At 37.1% G+C, this 19,821-nt stretch overlaps 11 protein-coding genes across 11 annotated transcripts; 5 read left to right on the top strand and 6 right to left on the bottom strand.

The window, feature by feature from the left end:
- Positions 1-330: 330 nt before the first annotated feature.
- Positions 331-1,123, top strand: BATDEDRAFT_90927 (uncharacterized protein; the record flags this gene model as incomplete). Its single annotated transcript, XM_006681212.1, has 4 exons — positions 331-468; positions 555-686; positions 773-883; positions 977-1,123. 4 exons carry the CDS (start codon positions 331-333, stop codon positions 1,121-1,123), a joined length of 528 nt encoding a protein of 175 aa, XP_006681275.1.
- A 281-nt stretch (positions 1,124-1,404) lies between these two features.
- BATDEDRAFT_26895 (uncharacterized protein) lies at positions 1,405-2,215 on the bottom strand (the record flags this gene model as incomplete). Its single annotated transcript, XM_006681021.1, has 4 exons — positions 1,405-1,419; positions 1,496-1,776; positions 1,868-1,919; positions 2,027-2,215. The coding sequence occupies 4 exons, from the start codon at positions 2,213-2,215 to the stop codon at positions 1,405-1,407; spliced, it is 537 nt and encodes a 178-aa protein (XP_006681084.1).
- A 567-nt stretch (positions 2,216-2,782) lies between these two features.
- Positions 2,783-4,507, top strand: BATDEDRAFT_26894 (uncharacterized protein; the record flags this gene model as incomplete). The annotated part of the gene is made up of 8 exons (XM_006681020.1): positions 2,783-2,958; positions 3,034-3,052; positions 3,262-3,295; positions 3,417-3,520; positions 3,638-3,803; positions 3,913-3,995; positions 4,072-4,296; positions 4,388-4,507. 8 exons carry the CDS (start codon positions 2,783-2,785, stop codon positions 4,505-4,507), a joined length of 927 nt encoding a protein of 308 aa, XP_006681083.1.
- Positions 4,508-4,851: 344 nt separating this feature from the next.
- BATDEDRAFT_35776 (uncharacterized protein) lies at positions 4,852-7,956 on the bottom strand (the record flags this gene model as incomplete). Its single annotated transcript, XM_006681091.1, has 8 exons — positions 4,852-5,188; positions 5,275-5,607; positions 5,709-6,044; positions 6,177-6,255; positions 6,333-6,421; positions 6,495-6,677; positions 6,748-7,535; positions 7,659-7,956. 8 exons carry the CDS (start codon positions 7,954-7,956, stop codon positions 4,958-4,960), a joined length of 2,337 nt encoding a protein of 778 aa, XP_006681154.1. The 3' UTR covers positions 4,852-4,957.
- Positions 7,957-8,126: 170 nt separating this feature from the next.
- On the top strand, positions 8,127-9,580 carry BATDEDRAFT_37307 (uncharacterized protein). Its single transcript, XM_006681118.1, has 6 exons — positions 8,127-8,301; positions 8,489-8,836; positions 8,906-8,994; positions 9,100-9,201; positions 9,321-9,379; positions 9,470-9,580. The coding sequence occupies exons 1-6, from the start codon at positions 8,157-8,159 to the stop codon at positions 9,576-9,578; spliced, it is 852 nt and encodes a 283-aa protein (XP_006681181.1). The 5' UTR covers positions 8,127-8,156; the 3' UTR covers positions 9,579-9,580.
- Positions 9,581-10,152: 572 nt separating this feature from the next.
- BATDEDRAFT_26891 (uncharacterized protein) lies at positions 10,153-11,208 on the top strand (the record flags this gene model as incomplete). The annotated part of the gene is made up of 3 exons (XM_006681019.1): positions 10,153-10,312; positions 10,576-10,939; positions 10,971-11,208. 3 exons carry the CDS (start codon positions 10,153-10,155, stop codon positions 11,206-11,208), a joined length of 762 nt encoding a protein of 253 aa, XP_006681082.1.
- A 433-nt stretch (positions 11,209-11,641) lies between these two features.
- On the top strand, positions 11,642-12,025 carry BATDEDRAFT_26890 (uncharacterized protein; the record flags this gene model as incomplete). Its single annotated transcript, XM_006681018.1, has 1 exon — positions 11,642-12,025. The coding sequence occupies one exon, from the start codon at positions 11,642-11,644 to the stop codon at positions 12,023-12,025; it is 384 nt and encodes a 127-aa protein (XP_006681081.1).
- Positions 12,026-12,604: 579 nt separating this feature from the next.
- Positions 12,605-12,850, bottom strand: BATDEDRAFT_91015 (uncharacterized protein; the record flags this gene model as incomplete). Its single annotated transcript, XM_006681153.1, has 1 exon — positions 12,605-12,850. The coding sequence occupies one exon, from the start codon at positions 12,848-12,850 to the stop codon at positions 12,605-12,607; it is 246 nt and encodes an 81-aa protein (XP_006681216.1).
- A 1,731-nt stretch (positions 12,851-14,581) lies between these two features.
- Positions 14,582-16,300, bottom strand: BATDEDRAFT_26889 (uncharacterized protein; the record flags this gene model as incomplete). The annotated part of the gene is made up of 3 exons (XM_006681017.1): positions 14,582-15,071; positions 15,149-15,688; positions 15,786-16,300. 3 exons carry the CDS (start codon positions 16,298-16,300, stop codon positions 14,582-14,584), a joined length of 1,545 nt encoding a protein of 514 aa, XP_006681080.1.
- A 218-nt stretch (positions 16,301-16,518) lies between these two features.
- Positions 16,519-16,982, bottom strand: BATDEDRAFT_26888 (uncharacterized protein; the record flags this gene model as incomplete). Its single annotated transcript, XM_006681016.1, has 2 exons — positions 16,519-16,771; positions 16,810-16,982. 2 exons carry the CDS (start codon positions 16,980-16,982, stop codon positions 16,519-16,521), a joined length of 426 nt encoding a protein of 141 aa, XP_006681079.1.
- Positions 16,983-17,404: 422 nt separating this feature from the next.
- Positions 17,405-19,780, bottom strand: BATDEDRAFT_26887 (uncharacterized protein; the record flags this gene model as incomplete). The annotated part of the gene is made up of 4 exons (XM_006681015.1): positions 17,405-17,602; positions 17,660-17,829; positions 18,759-19,396; positions 19,566-19,780. 4 exons carry the CDS (start codon positions 19,778-19,780, stop codon positions 17,405-17,407), a joined length of 1,221 nt encoding a protein of 406 aa, XP_006681078.1.
- Between the last annotated feature and the right edge of the window lie 41 nt (positions 19,781-19,821).

Raw genomic sequence — 19,821 nt, 5'->3', positions numbered from 1 at the left:
GCATGCTCTCTTTGTGAAACGGACAGTATCCATGACAGGTATAGTGTCACTTTATTGTCTTTAAATTAGACATCTGCCCTTGCCATCAATGCAATCCCGACTGATAGTACGTATATAAACACTACTTTTATTGATACTTTACAGAAAAGGGTTTTGATATTCTACAGAAAACTATTGAAGGATGCGTGCGGGGAAATGAGCGTATGTATTTTGTTGGAGGTCGTAAATGAAACAAGATCTGCAATGTCCATGTTGTAACTCTAAAATATACAATGCACATGGTCAGGAATATGCAAAAAATCACTTAAACTTGCATCCGTATTGGCAATCATGGCAGAGAACGAAGCACATACAACGTCTATGATGCTCGAATCGCTATCGAGAATCATCAAAGAGCAAGAATTGGCTAGACAGAGCTTAAATGCACGTATCGAGAGTCTGGCGATTGGACCACTCAGGTTGTATGGGGTAAGTGATTTGAATTATATGCAGTAGTCAAATGAACAGTATAACTCGTAAACTCACTCGAGCGACATGGCTTTAATTCATGGTAGCCAATTTGCAACAAAATCAACACATACGCCAAAATGCAAAGAGCAGCTTTGGACAACGAACGTAAAAAGCGAGAGCTACTAGATAATGCTATCCTTAAAGACGGTGGTGACCAAGAAACTCGAGTGAGAATTGTAAGTTTGACTCTGGTCATGGTCTAGATCCTTGATACATTATCTAGACTAAATGTCAATATTCTAACCATCTGAAATCAACGCAGAATCAAAGCCAGATGGACTTGGCAGGGGCATCACGAGCAGCGATGAATAGCACAACTACTCTTCATGACTCTGTTCTGACTTTTGAGCAACGTCGACGAAACGACCTCAAGGTAATACTGTTCAGTTTGACGTGAATACTGATTAAATGGAAAGCTAATCTAAGCGTTTTTGATAAAATTTTGTTTATCCACGGACCTGTCTAGAATGTGCTCAGTGAGATTGTGTGGAGCGAGATGCAGTTTCATGCCAAGTCATTAGAGCTTCTGACAGAGGCACACCAAGTCATACATGCAACAAGCTTTGACAAGGATATTCAAGTAGGTGATATAATATTTGCTTTACTGAATTAAAGTACAACTTTGTACAGTAAAAGAGTATCCACAACGTAGACACTAAACACAATCACACATGTTCTGTCATTAAACAATGCAACTGGCAGAAAATTAAAGAATTGCTTGCAAAACTGGAGTAAGGTGAGCGCTACATGACAGGATATCGAATTGGTGGCAGCAGGCAGTCTGTCACAAAAAATAAGATGAACTATGCACATCAACTTTCAACCCAACCAAAAAGCTTAAATATAAATATGGTACTAGACAAAGTGCTGTATTTTTCTCAATAAATTCAGAAATTAAAGAGTCAATTCCTATAGTACAGTAATAGTTAGTATCCTCAATCTACAAAAACAAGACTGAGATCTGACTATAAATTAAGCTGCCTACCATGATGGCGTTAACAATGTCGTTGCTGTTGGCCTTGAGAGCATGAACAGCCTTGGCTCTAGATACACCAGCCTGCTGAATAACAAGTTCGATGTCTTTGGCGTCAAGACCAGTCTCATCTACCTCCTCGTCTTCAGCGACGGGGGGAGCGTTGGCACGAGCAGCAGCAGCCTCCTCCATAACCTTGTTGATGTCTACTGACCCTTGGTGTTGAGCAGCAGCAGCCTGAGCAGCCTGGGCGTATTGATCTTCACCCTTGACCTCGCCAAAGACAATATAAGCTACAAGATTGAACAATGCGTCAATGAATTAGCAAATACTGTAGATAAGCCTACTATCAGCGCTTGTTAAATTAGATCCGAAAACACATACTGTCACTGGATCCAGATTTGTAAACATCGGGCTTGGCAACAACAAGAAGAACCTATAATAATAGAATGTTGAGCATCATTTATGCAATGAATCACAAATGGCAGCAAAAATGCCTGGATGCAATAAAAAATTAGATGATCTTGAGCCAATGTTACATACGTTGCGAGGACGGCGAAGAACCACACGATTGATATCTTTAAGATGCTTCAAGCCGAGCTTGGCAAGAGCCTTGCGAGCCTTCTTCTCTCCACGACTGATGCTTTTGTCGGCAAAAGAGTTTTCGACATCGGACTCCTCCTCAACTGCCTCGACTTCTTCAACAATGTCTTCCTTGATAATCTCAGGCATGATTACTATGTTCTGTTATAAATGCAATATAATCAGGTTCAGTCACAATGATCTACATGAAAATAGATATTATGCAACGATCGAGTCTTTAAAGCAACTAGTGCCAGTCAATAGCCATATTTTTCAAAACCATGCGGTTCAAGACAATCCCGAATCCAGTACAGAAACAGCAGTCATTGACTGTTGATAAACGTTCCGACTGCAAGCTGAGATAGTAACAGTCCAAGTTGACATGAAGCCATGCATCCATTGCATCCATTGCATTCATCCATCAATGCATCCATGCATCAAATAAACAGTTGGCTGCATACGTTTGACTGGCCAGAAACACTGTCACCATCAACACAAGCAATCTCTTCAACTCACCTCCTGATCAAAATGTAAGTGATGGCTCTCTGACATCCATCAACTTGCAATTCCATAGGCATGTGTTCCTGTGGATGTGTTTCTTTCAAAAACTTTGAATTTTAAACCGTCATCGAAACACGCCTTTCTTGCACGCCAGCTTTATCTTCCAACCCAACATCAACTCCGTTCTTAACTACAACCTTCCATTGAAGCGGGAGAATGGCTACAAGAAGCAGAACTCTTCTCTTTCTCAACTTCAGAAACTCATTTTCTCGCAATAACCAGCAGTTTTCCAAGCATGACTATGACGGCTCGGAACATGTTGGTCTAATCGCTGGTGAGATGAGCAACTATTCTGAAGTTGCTATTGAAATGTCTGTGCTGCCGCCGCGATGGTGAGTACATTGCATGTCTCTAGCTTGCATTACTTTCCATGTTAACTTTGGCTTTTTGGATTCTAAACTTGATAGGATAGACATTGTAGACGAGGTAAGTTTAAATACACTAACAATAAATATCGTACACGTTAAAAATGCATCAAAAGTCAAATACAACAAGATTTCGTTCCAGCCAGAGTAATATTACGGAATCATCCGTTCAATATCTTATTTAAATGCTTGAACTCGAACTGGAATTTAGTGTTGAATTGCCAATTTACTTGCTATAACCCTAATCTACTTGTAACGAATATACATCAGGTTGAAGAGGATATTGGCATACTTAAAGAAAAAAGTATATTACGCTTGCTTAATTTATATATCATCGTCAAGCATCAATTCATCATGACATCTAGTTGTACTTTGGCTTATAATAACCATCTGATAATACTGCTTAATCTTTGCCAATACCACAGTCATTTTGCTGGAAAGCGCATATAAAAAACATCTTTTACCAGGATTTGACGATCGCATTGGTGACGAACAGTCTATAGAACGACTTACTGAAGATGTCACAAAGGTATTTAGTCAAGAGACAGATTTACTTGGATTAATCAAATCTTTATTACTTTTTGCGCCATCATTCAATAATACTAAACAGCTTTACAAACGAAACCTACTCTATTACGCATGTTAGATTTTTCAGCAAGTTCAAGTAAAAGTAAAACGAGTACATATGGAGAGCCGTGTTGCCAGTAAAACCGATACCTCGTCGCTTAGCAAAAATATTCAAACGTCATTGGCCACAAAATTGCAAGATCTTTCTCAAAGTTTTCGCAAAACCCAGTCAAATTACCTTCGCAGTATGTGTTAGATTGCTAGTATTGATTGAAGACATCTAGATAGCATAAATTTTGGTAGAATGGCAAAGTGCAGTACTAATTTTTATTTAATTGATGTTTTTTACACCAGAACTTCGTGGTCGAGAAGCTGCAGTGAATCCCAATAAATATGGTGCAATAGAACAAGATCCTGGTAATGAAGATCTTGACGAGGTAGGTAGCATACGTGGCTTGCTTTTATATTGTTTCAAACATGCTTTCACTAACGTCATTTAACCATCAATTCTAGGTATTCACTGATGCTCAGTTGGCAGTTGTAGTGAATAATGAGAGAGCTATATCTGAAAGAGAGCGTGAGATCAACGAGATTGCCAAGTCAATTCTAGGACTAGCTGAAATATTTAAAGACTTGCAAACAATGGTGATTGATCAGGGAACAGTGCTAGATCGGATTGACTATAACGTCGAGCAAACTAACGTGTCATTAGAAGACGCCCACAAAGAGTTGATCAAGGTGAGTAATGAATCTAGTTCAAAAGAGATGATAGTAGTTACTAATTCACTAAACAATTTAATGTTTCAACTTATAAAATTCATGGCACAAGGCTTCTCAAATGCAAAATACTTCACTTGCCAAGTATTGCATTATCGTTCTTCTTGTATTGGTAGTCATTATGATTATCGTACTATGGTGGAAACTGAGTCGCCCCAAAAAAATAAATTGATTCTGTATACGTCCAGCAATTATAGATGGTAAATGTGCAACGTTATTACTAATACATTTCAACCTATTCGTTGACACTCATTTTACTAAAACCCAAATATTCCAATGCCTGCTGAGAAAAAGTCGTTTGACAATTTACTCTCGAGCTGTATCTAAATGAGTTGCATCGATTTAAATATGAGTTGTTCATCTTGGCTAATTCAATCAATTGAAATTCACAACAAAGCTGAATATTGTATACACTGACAGCTGTTGTGCTTTGGATGGATAATTATTGGTTATAATGTCACAGCTACATATAACTTTTGAAATAATAATTACTGTCAAGATACACAATCAGTAATTCATGAAAGCTATGCTTCATTTTTGAAATAATCACTCGAGAGATTTAAAATAAGACAATTTGATATCAAAAAATCAGACCTTGTTGTATCCAAATCTAACTAGTGCATCAGTCATCTACCATGGGATTCTGATGCTCATCGAATACCGAGCTGGCCATAGTTAATGAGGAAGTGGCCATTTTCTTGGATGCCTTACGTTTGTTGCCAATAGCAGGAGAGTACGGCTCTGTTAATTTTTTTGAAGAAGGTAGAATCTGTACACTATTAAAGTGTCGAATGGGTTGCGCACGGTGAGTTTGTCTCTGTCGCAATTGTCGAATCTCTTGCTGATCCCGTTTCTAAAAGTAAAAAGTTATAAAAATGCATCAGTAGGACTGAGCGTGGCAAGTGTTCAATTACAATAAAAACTGGCCAATATCCTTACTTTGCGAAGCGTATCTTGTTGAGCCAATACTTGGGCCTCCTCTTGTTCGCGCTGGCGTCTCTGATCCTCGTATGCGCCTCGTTCTTCTGCGCGTATATCGGTATGAAGTACAATTTCCTGAATCTCGGTGAGTGGCAGACTACTCTTTTTTGGTACAAAGGGGTGCAGGTCAGGAACAGGATTGGCATGAAATTGACGCTGGCGCTCCTCCTCTTCAGCACTTTGTGCAAGTTGCTTCTCTAGATCTCGTCTGTGTAAAGCCCCTCGAGTATCTGTATGCAAAGCAAATGGGCGGGGCTGAGTAAGTTGTGGAGGAGAAATATATGGAAGAGACTAAAAATGTACTGCAGTGTTAAATACCATCAAATAAAAGTACAGTCGATGCATTTGCTTAAAAAAATATTGAAACATGAATAGCAGTCAATGATTCTTACATGAGTCTTATCAGAAAGGATTGGCTGTGCATGAAATTGACGAGATGAATGCAATTGAGCATTCTCTTGTTCAACAGCTTCTATAAATTCTTGGTGCTTGCGTTTACTAATAGGATCACCAGGAAGTGAAAAATTTACGGGCTCGATCTTGCGGTGTTCTAGACTAGGTACAAATGGATTGTCAAGATCGGGTATAGGATTAGCTTTGATGATCTTTGCAGGAGATCGCTTTCGCGTCCGAGTCGGCCGAGGCTTGGTGATTGCTGGAGACATTGGGACTGTAAGTGGCAGTTTTTGTGCAGCAGGAACTCCCAATGGCTGTTTTGCCGCTAGAATCTACTCAAAAGTAGTGATTGTGACAGTACAAGTCGTCAGTATTGAGAAGCAGTATCAACGCAAGCATAACACGCATGCCCACTATTGTTTTCATTTCCAGTTAAAATATTGCATGCTGCCAACAGTACTCACCCTAGGATTGATTGGTTTTGCTTTAAACTTTTCACAATTTGCAAGTTGCTCTTCCTCGATTTGTTCTTGAGTTGAAATGCTATGAGAATGAAGTAAGATATGTTGGTCAATCGAAAAGTGATGGAATAGCAAGTTTACATCACGACAAAGAATTACTTTTTAAAAGGTTTTGCTCTTATTCTGGTGGTTAAAAATGGCGACTTGGGCTGAGTAAGCTTTGAATAATCACGATTTCTTGCAGGAAGCTAATAAAGTGCAAACCTGTAGGTTTAGAGCGACACGTGTTGCAATTGACAAAAGTTTAAAAGAAATGGTTACCTTGACTGCTTTGGTTCTAAATCTGTCTGGGGTTTTGCTCTGAAACTTTTGCACTTTGACTGCAAGTGAAACATACGGAGATGCAGGGGAAGCAGAAGATCTAGCCGTTTGAGTAACACGACTATGCAGACTAAATGGTTTGGGGATAGTAAGATCTCGGGGATTTTTTTTTGCCACTTTTTTCTAATAATATGAAAATAGAGTCAGCTATACACATAAGCCGAGACAAAGTATGGTTTCATGCAAATGTTACCGTCACACAGGCAGACTTGATATTGGTTTTACGAAGAGCATTGCTTTTTGTGTTATGCAAATAGCCAGGCTCTTTAGATTTTATAGTCGAACCATTGATACGAGTATTTACAGTGCAGTTAAAATCCTTGGCGTTCCTAAGCTTCATTCTATACTGGTTAGATTCCGATACGTTGTCTTGAGTGCAAACTCGTGGTTTCAGCCATCCAGATGCTGCAGACGACGACAATGAGCTGGAAAAGCTTGAGCGGCCAAGGGATGATCTAGTACGACGAGCTATGGGAGATTTGGGAGTAGTTTCCTCTAAACCCATCGGCTTTTTGTCAACCGTATCGTTTTTTTCAGGACTAGACATAAATGACGAATGTGTAACAAAATCCTCGTCTTTATCCAATGGATTGGGACACTGTTGCACAATTGAAGTTTCAAGCTCTACCGATTTAGCCGCCAAGAGATCGCTATCTGGAATTAACTCATTGATATTCGCATGCGGCTCAAGTACAAGATTGGTAGCTTCAGACTCGGACAAAAAGTGTGCACTTTTTTCAGACAACTGAATGGGAGGTTCAGGCGATAATGCAGCAGGAGAAATAGTCTGCTCGGATAGTTTTTGAACCACAGCAGTTTGTTCATGCTTTGATTCTAAACTGACAGTTGAAGTAGGGTTCTGATGGACTTCAGAAAGAGTAGTGGAGACTTTTGTAGCAAAATCATTCCCATCAAGGAAATGGGGAATATCGTCAGTATCGCTGTCGTTGTTGTCAACTCCTATGGATGTTTCGCGCACATCTGCATGAGCCATACCAATTAGACAATAAAGAATTAGTATGGTCAAACCATGATATTTTTTGATAGAATATGACCAATGCATTTTCTTGAAGCGTAAAAACAATAGATACACTAGCATCATACCAAACCACTTGTCAGCCTCATCATTATTGTCCAAGTCAGGAGTAGCAGTAAAGTCATGAAACTTTGGAGCATTGAATTCATACAAGTCGTCATTGCTCTTATCTAAGAACACTTCACAATTGTTTTGCTGTTCTAGAGTCGAGTTGAATACATTGTCGCCTTCAGCAAGCTCAACACAGTCGGATTCCACACTGTTATTCACTTCAACCTTGCAGCTGTCGGATGGAATATTGAGCTCTTTAGTAGTAGACTCTGAAATATCTTCATCCACAATAGGACAATTGTCTGTGCAGAGCATGACAGCAGTACAGATCCAATAGTAAATTCAAATCTCATTTATTTGAATGTCCGACAAGCCATTTTGCTGCAACTCATTATACAGTCTGGACCCTATATTTACTGCAGCCATCAATTCATCTGCTGGACTCGAATTTGTTGCATAGAATTAAAGTTGATCCACTGCATCTACTCAATACAGCCCATATAGCCACAAGAAACATGGATTTGGCAAACTCTTCCGCTCCTCCAAACAGTGTTGCTTCGTTTGGCTCTTGGTCTGCTGAGATGCAGCAATCTACTGCTTCTCCTACTATTACGCAGTCTTATTTGTTTCCAAAGCATCGCTTGAAAAGAGTTATGCAAGGTATTCTACTACCACACCTCATCTTGTTTGCGCTTTGAATTGTTTGATTAGAAATGCAAGTCTTGCATATGACTGTTGGGCATTATTTTATAATTTATCGACTGGATTTAAACTCATCCTTATTTGCACTTGGCCATTCTGTTGGTTATGACTAATCGATGATCTCGGATTGCACTTTGTTTTTCAGATCCTGTCAAAGAACCGCTTGTTATTGTTGCTTGTGGAAGTTTCTCTCCCGTAACTTACCTGCATTTACGCATGTTTGAAATGGCCCATGACTATATCCTTGATAGTGATAGATTTGAAGCACTTGGTGGTTACTTTTCACCCGTCTCGGATGGCTATGCAAAACCTGGGCTTGCTCATTGGCAACATCGTGTTAGTATGTGTGAACTAGCTGCAAGTGATTCTTCTTGGCTTATGGTCGATCCCTGGGAGCCTAGTCAACCAAAATATATTCGTACTGCATTGGTGCTTGATCATTTTGAACAGGAGCTCAATAGCGGTGCGGATGGCGGAGTATTGATGTCAGATGGTATGTCGTTACTTTTGATTTTTAATGGTCCAATAATCTTGATTTGCTATTTGACGATCCCTTATGTAGGCTCAAGACGACGTATTCGAATTATGCTTCTTGCTGGAGGCGATTTGATTCAATCATTTGCTGTTCCGAATCTATGGAAAGAAACAGATGTACGTTGTTTAATCCCAGTTTGTATGGTTCATTTATTCTTGATACATATACTTTGTGCCATCGGATCATTTGAATCTGACTTGGTTTCAACCCCGTCTGGATAGTTGTCGCATATCTTGGGTGACTTTGGGTGCTTAATTATTGAAAGAACGGGTGCCAACGTATATGATTTCTTACTCACCAACGATGCTTTGCACGCTCATCGTGTAAGTTGTCACCATCCAATTAATACAAATATTTTCAAGACACTGCAATTGTTGGAAATTATTTATTATACCCACCATGTAAGCCTAATTGGACTGACTGATGCATCTATTCTATTTAGAAAAACGTATTTGTTGTAAAACAATACATTCACAATGATATCAGCTCAACTAAAATTCGGCAAGTTTGATTGTCTATTAAGTGTTTGATGCATACTTTTTTTTATTTTAAAAGCATTCTCTCATCCATTATATACTACCAAATATTTAGATTGTTTGTTTGTCGTGGGATGTCCATCAAGTACCTTGTACCAGATTTGGTGATCGCATATATCCAAGCACAATCTTTGTATAATGAAGCTTCTACGAGAAAGACTTGAAGAAGCCTTGAATAACTATGTTGCATTTAGCTTGTGGATAAATTTTGGTGTAGGCATTTTAGCCAGAATATGATTATTGCTACCCAGTTGGATGCATATACAAATTCAATCTTTTTGGTTGTTGATCTCCAATGATTTGATCTCTGTTATCCAACAGAATAATTTCCAGCAATACCAGAAACAATATTCTGCCTTTTAATAGTTTCGATGGATTAACCTCGATTGGGTTTTCTAGTCTAAACATGGAATCTGGAACATCATCTAACACAACCGCTTCTTCATTTCCAACGTAATTATACGCTACTTTCAACAGCGAATTATTGACACGCTTTTCAACAACTTGATAGATATGATTATTTCTTGGATCGAGATAAATGGTGTCCATTAGTAAATTGTTGATGTACTTTGATCTCGGATTTGAGCAAGGTAAATTCAACATATTGTTTAAATCTAGTCTAGAAAATAAAAGATGCAATATTCAGTCACAGCCACTATCATAGATAGTTGATAAGTTTAATCCAAGATAAAATTGAATATTTAATTTCTTTTAAAACGATAAACAAGTTCATCAGAAATGTCAAACATATTGGAAGAAACCCAAATTTATTTGAATGGAAATGTTGTGTTGACTAAAGGAAATGACAGCACAGTTGGTCTGTACAAGGTTCTTTTTGAAGTAAATGGTATCGAGAGATATCGATTTGCTATTAAATACAAGACGAAAGAGAAAACTAGTACAAACAATTGATTAGTTCAATTACAAATCTGGATGTCGGACGGGCTAGAAAGGTTAAACTAAGATTCAAAAGCACACTCAAGGGATCTTCAGTGGAATGGACGATGCTAAAGCCTATCACCAACTTTTACAGTTACAAAACAAACAGAAAGAGAGCTGGACAAGAACAACGGTCGTTTTCACAATATCATATCAAGAAATATTCGTTCTGACCAAAATCAAAACCAATTCATTGGTCGAGACACTTGTTTACAAATTTAGATGAATTGAAGTTTACCATCAAAGAGAATCACAAAAAGCAAGCATTAAGATACTGGTTCGATATTCAATTCGGATATGTGCTGAGGAACATTGAAACTGATGATAGAGTTCAGTTTTATCCCTCTGATAATACCTGCTTTAATATCAATGATTCACCACTAGTTAATTCCACTATTGATACGGTACTAAACCAATTGGATGGTGATGATATACTGGAAAAATTGAAGTGTTCAAACTCCAAATGGAGTATTGAAAATATCTACGAGTATGTACTTTTAACAACACCCATTCCAGAGGTATCAATAGGCGCATCTGTAATTCTACCTGATTTCATCAAGAATAGCAAAAGTATTGTTTCATTCCAGTATGTCACAAATAACCTTTGTTTTTGGTAGTTTTGCTCGTTATAAGTATCCAGAAATCAGATTAGACAGATTATCAAAGAAAGCAAAAGATCTTTACAAGGATTATTACAAAACCAATGTAAAGAAGTGTTATCCCAAACTTGATATTCAAGAATTGAAAGAGATTGAAAGCCATTTCTTTGTAAATGTCAACATATACCGATTCAATGGAAAGAAAGCGGTTATGGAACGACATTCAGGTAAAGAATACAGGAGGTTATTAATTTGAATATATACTCTGATATAAGCCATAAATTCCATCATTTCTCCTCCATTATTAACTTGTCTCAGTTAACCAGTGTTTCAATGTCCAGATGCCATTCATCCTTTAGTGAATTCAAAAAGATAAAACGACACTCGATTGTTTGTGCAAAACCAAAGATAATATTTGAAAATGGAAATTATCAACCAAAGTTGAATGTATTTGAGCATCTTGAATTGAATGGAATTAATATACCGAAAGAAATGAGATTTTATCCATATTTCATCTACTTTGATTTTGAAACTTGGTTGAAATCAGTCAAATCTACGACCAACTTGAAGCTCATTCATTGAAACACACAAACTTTTGAGCACAAGTTTCATTGGAAGTGAAGAAAACAAGGCTCAATTCATCCCAGTTGAAGGTACAACTAAAGAAGTTTTGGATATAGTGATGACAAATGGATCAAATACGACACAAATATCTGCAATTGTTGTATTCAAAGTATTCTCGGTTTTTTGGAATGATGGCCAATTTGGACGATGCAAAGGTTCAGAAACGATTAAGATTACAATTACTAGAATGTTTTGATGTTCTTCCTATTTATGGCTTCAGTAGCTCATCATATGACATCGACATCATCAAGAAATACCCTCCACAAGTCTTGAAACACTCTAAAAAACATGGAAATGTATCCAAATGCGAAAAGCCTTGGATTAATTCAATTCAAGGAGAATTAGATCGTAATATTGAACAAAGCGAAAAGATTGAACGATACAATGTTGATGGCTACGATGAAGAATCAAACACAATCTATGACTTTCTGGGATACTTTTTCCACTGATGTAGAAAGTGTCACAAATCAGAAGATATCAATCCTTTAACTGGAGATACGATGAACATATTGTATGAAAAGACAGCAAATAAGGAATCAGCTCTCAAACAATGGGATATACCACAAGATCAATTTGGGGTTGTGAGTTTCATTCACCTGAAAACGGTCAAGTGAATGACATTATTAAATGTAACAAATACCGAATGATATCAAATGGATCGTTTGCTTTTAACGACATTCTTGCTTTTCAACCACCAAATACTTTATTTGACAAGTTCTTGAAAATGTTTGACACAATCACAAAAGGGAATATTTCCACATAAAGTAACTCGGAATTTATCGAAATACATTGATGAACATCCAGAGTTGACACAATATTCCAATAATGTCATTCAAGTTCTTAGAAATTCACATATTCCATCCAAAAAGTGGTTTTACAACAATCTAAAGGGAGAATCAGTTTCATCCAACATTCAATTCACATCGACGACCTACAATGTATCATTTGTTTTGAATCCTTGTTTTAATCAAATCTCCAAGTTTATCTAGAATAAGAGTTTCCAAGTCCAGTTATAATCAAAATATAATTTAATCGGTGCCTTCGGTTGTTTGCCAGGGCTGAGGTTCCAATATCCAAGCAGATGGTGGGGTAATTTGCTGGTCCATATACTCCTGGTTTTGGACGAGCCTTGTGGCGATGGAATACTGCTCTTCGTCTTCTATATCCACTTCGAATTGCACTTCTCCCTCCGATTCTGTATCCAATGCAGCATAGTCTTTTGGGTAGGTTCTGACGATATGACCGTCTGATAGCGATGGGGCGATTTCTGCCATCTTTGTTTGGGAAAGAAAAAAGGTTTCACGACATTCCAAAACATCCCAGTGGTGTCCGAGTATAAAAATCGCGAAAGCCTCTTATTCCCTTCTTTCATCAACTTCTAATGTGTGACTACAACCGATTTGCTAACTGGGTCAAGAAGCAGCGAAAATGTCCTAATGCAATTTTGGAGGCAACAATCACAAATTGACATCAAATTTGTGCTCTATAATGAAGGGGATTGACCAGTTCAATGAGAACGCCAGCAACGACTAAGAAAACAGACTCTGAAAAGGCTAAATCATTCTTATTGAAATGCTACATGACAACATCAATGTATCGTTGTATCTACTTGTTAATAATAAAACACTTTGATTGTTTCTAATTCTGTTCTGAATGTGGATCTTCATTCTCTTTACTCTCTCTTTCTCGGAACCTGATTTAATAATAGTATTCTATAGTGTTACTTTTTATCAAATTTAAACATCAATTCCAATTAATTATTTTCAATTATTAATGTATAACCATTTATGACTGAAATTGATGTTACCTTTCGAATGAACAGTGAAAACACAACTTGTCCAATATGCTATCCAACTATTACCACACCATTAATTCAGTGTTTCAATGCGCTACATTTTGTTTGTTTGATGTGCTTTAAGAAATGTGACAGAAAAGGTTACTGTCCCCAGTGTCAAACTAGCAGAATATTTCATAACAAGTTTTTAGAGAAAACTGTCAAAAATCAGATGAAAGACTGTTGTCATCCGGGATGTACGTTATTGTTATTTCCTTGGGACGATGAACACGAAAATGATTGTCGTTTTAAACTATCAGTGTCGATTTTGCGATGAGAAGGTATCGAAAACCTCAATCAAAGAGCATTTTAAAGAAGAATGTCAAATACCTTGGGTGACAGAAGGTGAACCAAATAATGGTTCATCAACTATGTCAGAATACTGCCGCAATTCAAGCAAAGGCTTTCAAATACAAATGGATGCGATGAAAAAGTCATTTGTTGTTCTACGAAACGACCAGGTGATAATATTCGAAAGGAGTGGGAGTAATTATGAAATTGAAATATTCCAATTGAATAAAGATTCCACACACACAGATATTATTTACTGGATGCCAAATGAAAGTAATTGCTTTGACAAATACACAACTATATCAATGAAACCAAATGATTCTGAAGGGTTGAAGTCTACTATACCTATTGAATCCATCGACTTGCTTATTTGTTCAAGAACTAATTCTGAGGATAGAGAGCAGGATGGAGTGGATAGATTTTTTGAACTACTGGATACAAGAGTCATTGATGTTGAAGATGAATAGTTTACAGGAACTTCTTATCCAATGAATTATAAGATAATCTCTTTCGTGAGTAGTATATATTGGGCACCGAATGATGCCAGTTTTTTTAACCGAAAGTTACAGCCAAATTATGTTCAAAGTTGCCCAAAACGTTAAATTATCGGAGATTTGCGAGTGTGTCAAAAACCATAGAGCAGAGTACTAGTAGATTTATCTGGTTGAGATTTCAGGAGCTTTCTGTGCCAGACTCAAACTCATTACTTTTAAATGATGATGAAAAAATTATTTATCGATTGACGACTAGGGCGGTAGTAAATGTAGAGTTAGTTTATTGGAGAACTAATTTCCCTAAAGCAGGAAAATCGGAAATCAATTCGTCAAACAAAATAATAGAATCCTTCAGAATAGGCCCGGTATTTATCCCAACGCAACATTTAGGTACAATCCAATACAATTCCATTGGGGTTTGTTAGCATTACCGAAGCAAAAATTTGCCACATCTGTGAGTTTGTCATTTTTGGATGTTCAGAAAAGGGATTGAGAACAGTTACTTGAAACCCCATCATCAGCTGTCGGTTAGAATCCCACAAAAAGAAATCAAACCTAGGATAATTGGGTGATTCAGGCACAAACAAGGTCGTAACATTCTTTTGAAAAGATGTCTTGGGCGGTAGCTTATTCCTAAGAAAATGAACCACAGACTTGATTTCAATACTCTTGCGTAAAGGCGAATCCTCTTGTAGACCAATTTTAGCAATATTCGAAACCTTTCTGAACTGAAAAGAGAAGAGCTGTGAAAGTTCCAACATAGTAGTGATGTACATTTCACTAATTTTACCCTTGATGGTGTTGGGGTAATCTTTTCCTTTCAAAATCAGTTCAGCAACAACCCCGAGTGATGTCATAAGACCTTGCCATGATATGCTAGTAACGAACGACGAGCAACTGGATTTAAAGCAGTAATGATTTTAGCGCCATGTTCATCTGAAACAATATCAAACAATTGACGGTCCATTCCAACGTTAATTTCTGGTGGGACCATTCTGAGAGCCATACGAGAGATACATTCCTTGAGATTGAGTTTCTTCTCTTCTGATAATTTATCACAAAACTTGCCATGACTCTCAGCCATCTCCTCCACTCGTTTTTCACGATACTCTAGAGTTTTTTCAACCAAAGTCATCTTGGGCTGTTTCCATAACAAGTCTAATTCATAAGGAACACCACCAGTCCAATACAACGCATCGACTGCTTGTTCAGATTCAGGGTTGACTTTTCCAATAGTTTCAAGCTCATAATGGTCACACCACACTTTGAATTCGTCGTCGTCAAACCGGTGGCTTGAAATATCATGAGTTTGCCAACCTTTCATTTCGGTAGGATACCCTTCGTTATTGGCAGATGCTGAAATCACTACTTTGATATTAGAACCACGATTAATAGCAATGTAATCAATGATGCTGAATGGAAACTTGTCAAAGATGACAGAGGGAGAAAACAGAGCATTGTGTTGGTCACAAATAACAAGCCACTGAAGATTGCTATTCTTAACATAATTGATGACTGATAACTGATTTCACCATCATCATCTTTTCCTTTTCGCTACTGGCTACAATTTCGCAGCAATCAACTATTGACTTGTTATCAACAAAATCGGTGTAAAACGTCGTTACAAGTTCCTCAAGCAAATATCCATAGGGGTCTGTTCTCCATGATTTACAGTCGTTGATATAAGTTACTCGGTAATATGGTCGGTTCAAGCGGTATTCGGAAGCCAAAAGATACAGCAAATAGCTCTTTCCAACACCAACAGGACCCCTGACATAAATACCAGAGTATTTCTTGTTGTTGAGACTAATGATTTCACTTTTCAAGAGAGGATAAGACTTTCTAATTACTACAAGGACAGAGTCATCATCAGCAACATTAAACCGCTGCTGTAACTGATGGGGTGAAATGAGAGGAAGAAACAAAGAACTGCCAGGGAAAGTAGCACCAACCAGACTTTCTTGAACAGAAACTAGGGCTTCTTGTGATTTTCCAGCAAACTCTTGAACAGCAGCAAAAGACAGACTAGGTAGAGAAGGGAATTCTGGTGTTACTTCACTGTGTGGTCTCTTTCCTAAGTTTGGTTGATGTTTGTTTGAAGACATTGCTGAAAGCATTTAAAATGAAAAAACACACCCTCTTTTCACACCAATTAATGGACATTTGATGGACATTTAATGGATATATAGTTACATTTGAGAAAAATATGTTATTGTTTACAAACTTTGTATCAATCACTTTCGTACATTGGTGGTTGGGCGAATATTATTTGACTGGTCTTTTCATCACTACCAAGTTCAAGTCTAGTCAAATCTATTCAAACTTAGAGACCCATTTGGTTAATAGTTCTAGTCAACTCTTCAATATTACCAACCACCCCAAACAAGTTTAGAATCTTTATCGCATTAACAACTCGTTTTTCTCTGATATCAAGTCTTTTGATGCTTTCAGCAACTTCATTAATATCAGCATTGTTGATGAGAATTGCTTTGCGGTTATTCTCCAAGTTTGTCTTTAGCTTTCTTAATTCTTCGTCTGTCTTGGGAAGTAGAACGAAGTTCAGCTTCTCTCTGTTACTTTTCTTTGTATTATTCAACAAGGCTTTCTGTTTAACTTTCCCTTTCTTAAGTAGTGTCCAATTTTCCAGTCATATTTGTTAATAGCCTTGAGAGTATCTAACCAAAGAAGACTTGCTTCGACTGGTGAAGGTGGTTCGTTAAAAGGGATGCCGTTTGATTCTCCGCTATATGAAGAAGAGCCTTGTTGAGACTCGCGATAGTTGAACATTTTTTAGCCTTTTAAAAACCTGACTACAATGGGTTGACACCACTCTAATTGACTTTTCCAACTGCTATTATTGACTTTTCAAAGTGCTATAATCCACTTTTGCGCTACCAATTATTGACCTTTGCGTTGACTAAAAACACAACAAAACATTCAAAAAGGCGTTAATTCTATAAGCAGTTTACTACCATGAAACATTAATCTCAATATATAAAGCTCCAAAAATAGTTTTCTAAAGTGATTTAGACTAGACAACTATTTAAAGGCCGAAATCGATTTTCAAAATCATTTGCGTCAGTCATTTCAACAGCAAAACATACACAACTTTCACAATTATGTTTATAGTATCGATTAGGATATGTTTATCTAATTTTGTAGTCATTTCATATTTTTTAGATTTTACATGTGTAAACAATTAACTATTTTTAGTTCTTTGGCTTTTTATACTTGTTTAATCGTTCTCTTTCAGTAACTGAATGTAGAGCATAATAAGTTCGGTATCTCTGTCTTTCGGATTCCTTGTTTTGAGAATAGTAATCTCTGTACCATTTCTTTAGCTGTTCTTGTTGTTCAGTAGAATAGGAATCCCAATTCTTGACGCATTGTAAATAGTCGCTGTAATTCTTGATTGAACACATTGCCATTTACTATTACTCTAGAAAATAAGTTCCTTGAAATACCTTTCGTTTCTTGCTCTCAGGTTCTTCAAGTCTTTCCAGTTCGTCTAATTCTCTCTTATTTCGACGTTGTATATTTGTCATTGGACGCTCTCTTTCAACTTGTTCTACAGTAAATGTCTCTGATGATTTAATCTTTTTGAGTTGGTAGTATTTGTAATTTTTCTTTAGTTCTTGACCATTGTTATCAACAAGTGAATATGAATACCCATTTCCATTCACTACATTGTATATGGACTGACTGTAACTTGGTTCATACCTTTGGTGAATGTTCCTTTTTCTATCAAGATGCGGACTTTGTCCCCAATTTTGATTTGAGTATTTAATGCCTTGGATTTAATTGTACCAGTTTTTGGATTTGCTTGGTATCTTGATTCAGGAGTATCATTAATACCCTTATGATGCGTATGATTGTAATTGTGTACGATATCTTCCAAGACATCAATGTACCATTTGTCTTTCTGGACTCTTGGTATTTGCTAATGAAACTTTCCAATGTCCTGTTGAACCTCTCAATTAAGCCTTGTCTGTTATGATCACCGACATTGACTGTAATTTGGCGAACAACATACTCTTTTAACAGTTGTTGGAAGCTATTGTTTAAAAATTCGGTCCCATTATCGCTTTGAACAAGAATAGGGTTTCGAGTAGCAAGTACAAATCGCATCGCTTCTGTCGTATCAGTTTTACTTTTGATGGCCACAACAAATGCTTTTCTACTGAATACATCAACTCCACAAAAGAGGTATTTGAATCCAGAATTCCATCTTGAATACTTGGAAAAGTCAATCAAATCAATCTGCCACTGGTCATTGACTGAATACACGTTGATACTCTTAAATGAAGGTACGCTTCTTGGGTTCTGATGTAGTTGATGTACTTGTTGTTTTTGAAGAAAATCCTGAATTGCTTTCATTGGCACTTGTTTGTCGAGTTTCAGATATAGTTTTTGCGCTGAAAGGAGTCCTGTCTTTGGATTGTAGTATAATTCATACAACTGTTCCATTAACTAAATACAAGATAATGATTTCTCAAAATTCAGTTGGAAATATCTCGAGTCCAACTCTGAATCCATTGTTAACAAATTCCTGAGTAGCATTACCTTTTAAAGCATCCACATACTTTTGTTTTGTGATTTCATTTTGTTCCTTGTTAATCCCTTTTGAACTGAATTTGTTTTCATCATAATAGTACATTTTACTGGCCAATGATATAATACAGTTTCCTTCATATTCCAACTTGAACAGACCCGGTGTTCTGCTGTCATACACCTTATTCTCAATGGTATCGTCTCTTTCCAACCACAGATGCCGATCCTTTTTAAATTCATCTTTTAAGCTTGGTTTTATGACTTCTAACGATTCATCAGATATAGCAATGTAAGCTGAATCAGTGTCCATCATACAGTACTGATAATCACTTTTGTCAATGGAATAATCAATAGAGTCGTAGTAAAATTGAAGCACTCGTAGTTTCGCTAATTGATACACTTGAAATCTAATATGAATAAGTAAACTTTGTTTGAACGACATCTTTTTGAAACGAAACTCGCATCCTTTGTTCATGTCTTGATGTTCAATGTAATTATTCCTTCTAATGTTTTTGATGTAGTTATCTCCAGTAACAATCTTGGCTGTCTCGTGCTTCAAGAAATCTGTGATGCATTTACCATAGGAAGACTTTCCCATCAACTTCATCATTTCTCCACGTAATTTATAACCAGGACTTGTATCTCGGACTCTTCACTCATTTGATACTTGCTCAGAAAACGACTTGAAATGTGCTTTACGTTCATATCTTACAGCAAAAGCAATATTTGAAACAACCAATCCATGCTCAAAATACCATTTCAGCAGTTTAGTAGCAAACATCATCGTCTCACCAAACATACTTTCAACTAATCTGTTACTTTTGTAATCTGGTTTGGCATGTGCCTGTGTCAAAGCTTAAATCATTGCATGTAATCTCAACATTCTTGAATATGGGAGGCATTCCAGCAAAGCATTCCTTTAAATGTTCAGGAACAGCAATATCACATTCTATCATTCCAAAGAACGTGTTATCCAAGACATCTTTCAGAATATCGGGATAAACTTGAACTACTTGGTGCTCACCACACGGCATATCTTGACTTATCGCCCACAGATATAAAGCATTGGTATCAT

Source organism: Batrachochytrium dendrobatidis, assembly GCF_000203795.2.
Source record: "Batrachochytrium dendrobatidis JAM81 unplaced genomic scaffold BATDEscaffold_11, whole genome shotgun sequence".
NCBI lineage: Eukaryota > Fungi > Chytridiomycota > Chytridiomycetes > Rhizophydiales > Batrachochytrium > Batrachochytrium dendrobatidis.
This window is presented reverse-complemented; position numbering and strand designations above follow the sequence as displayed.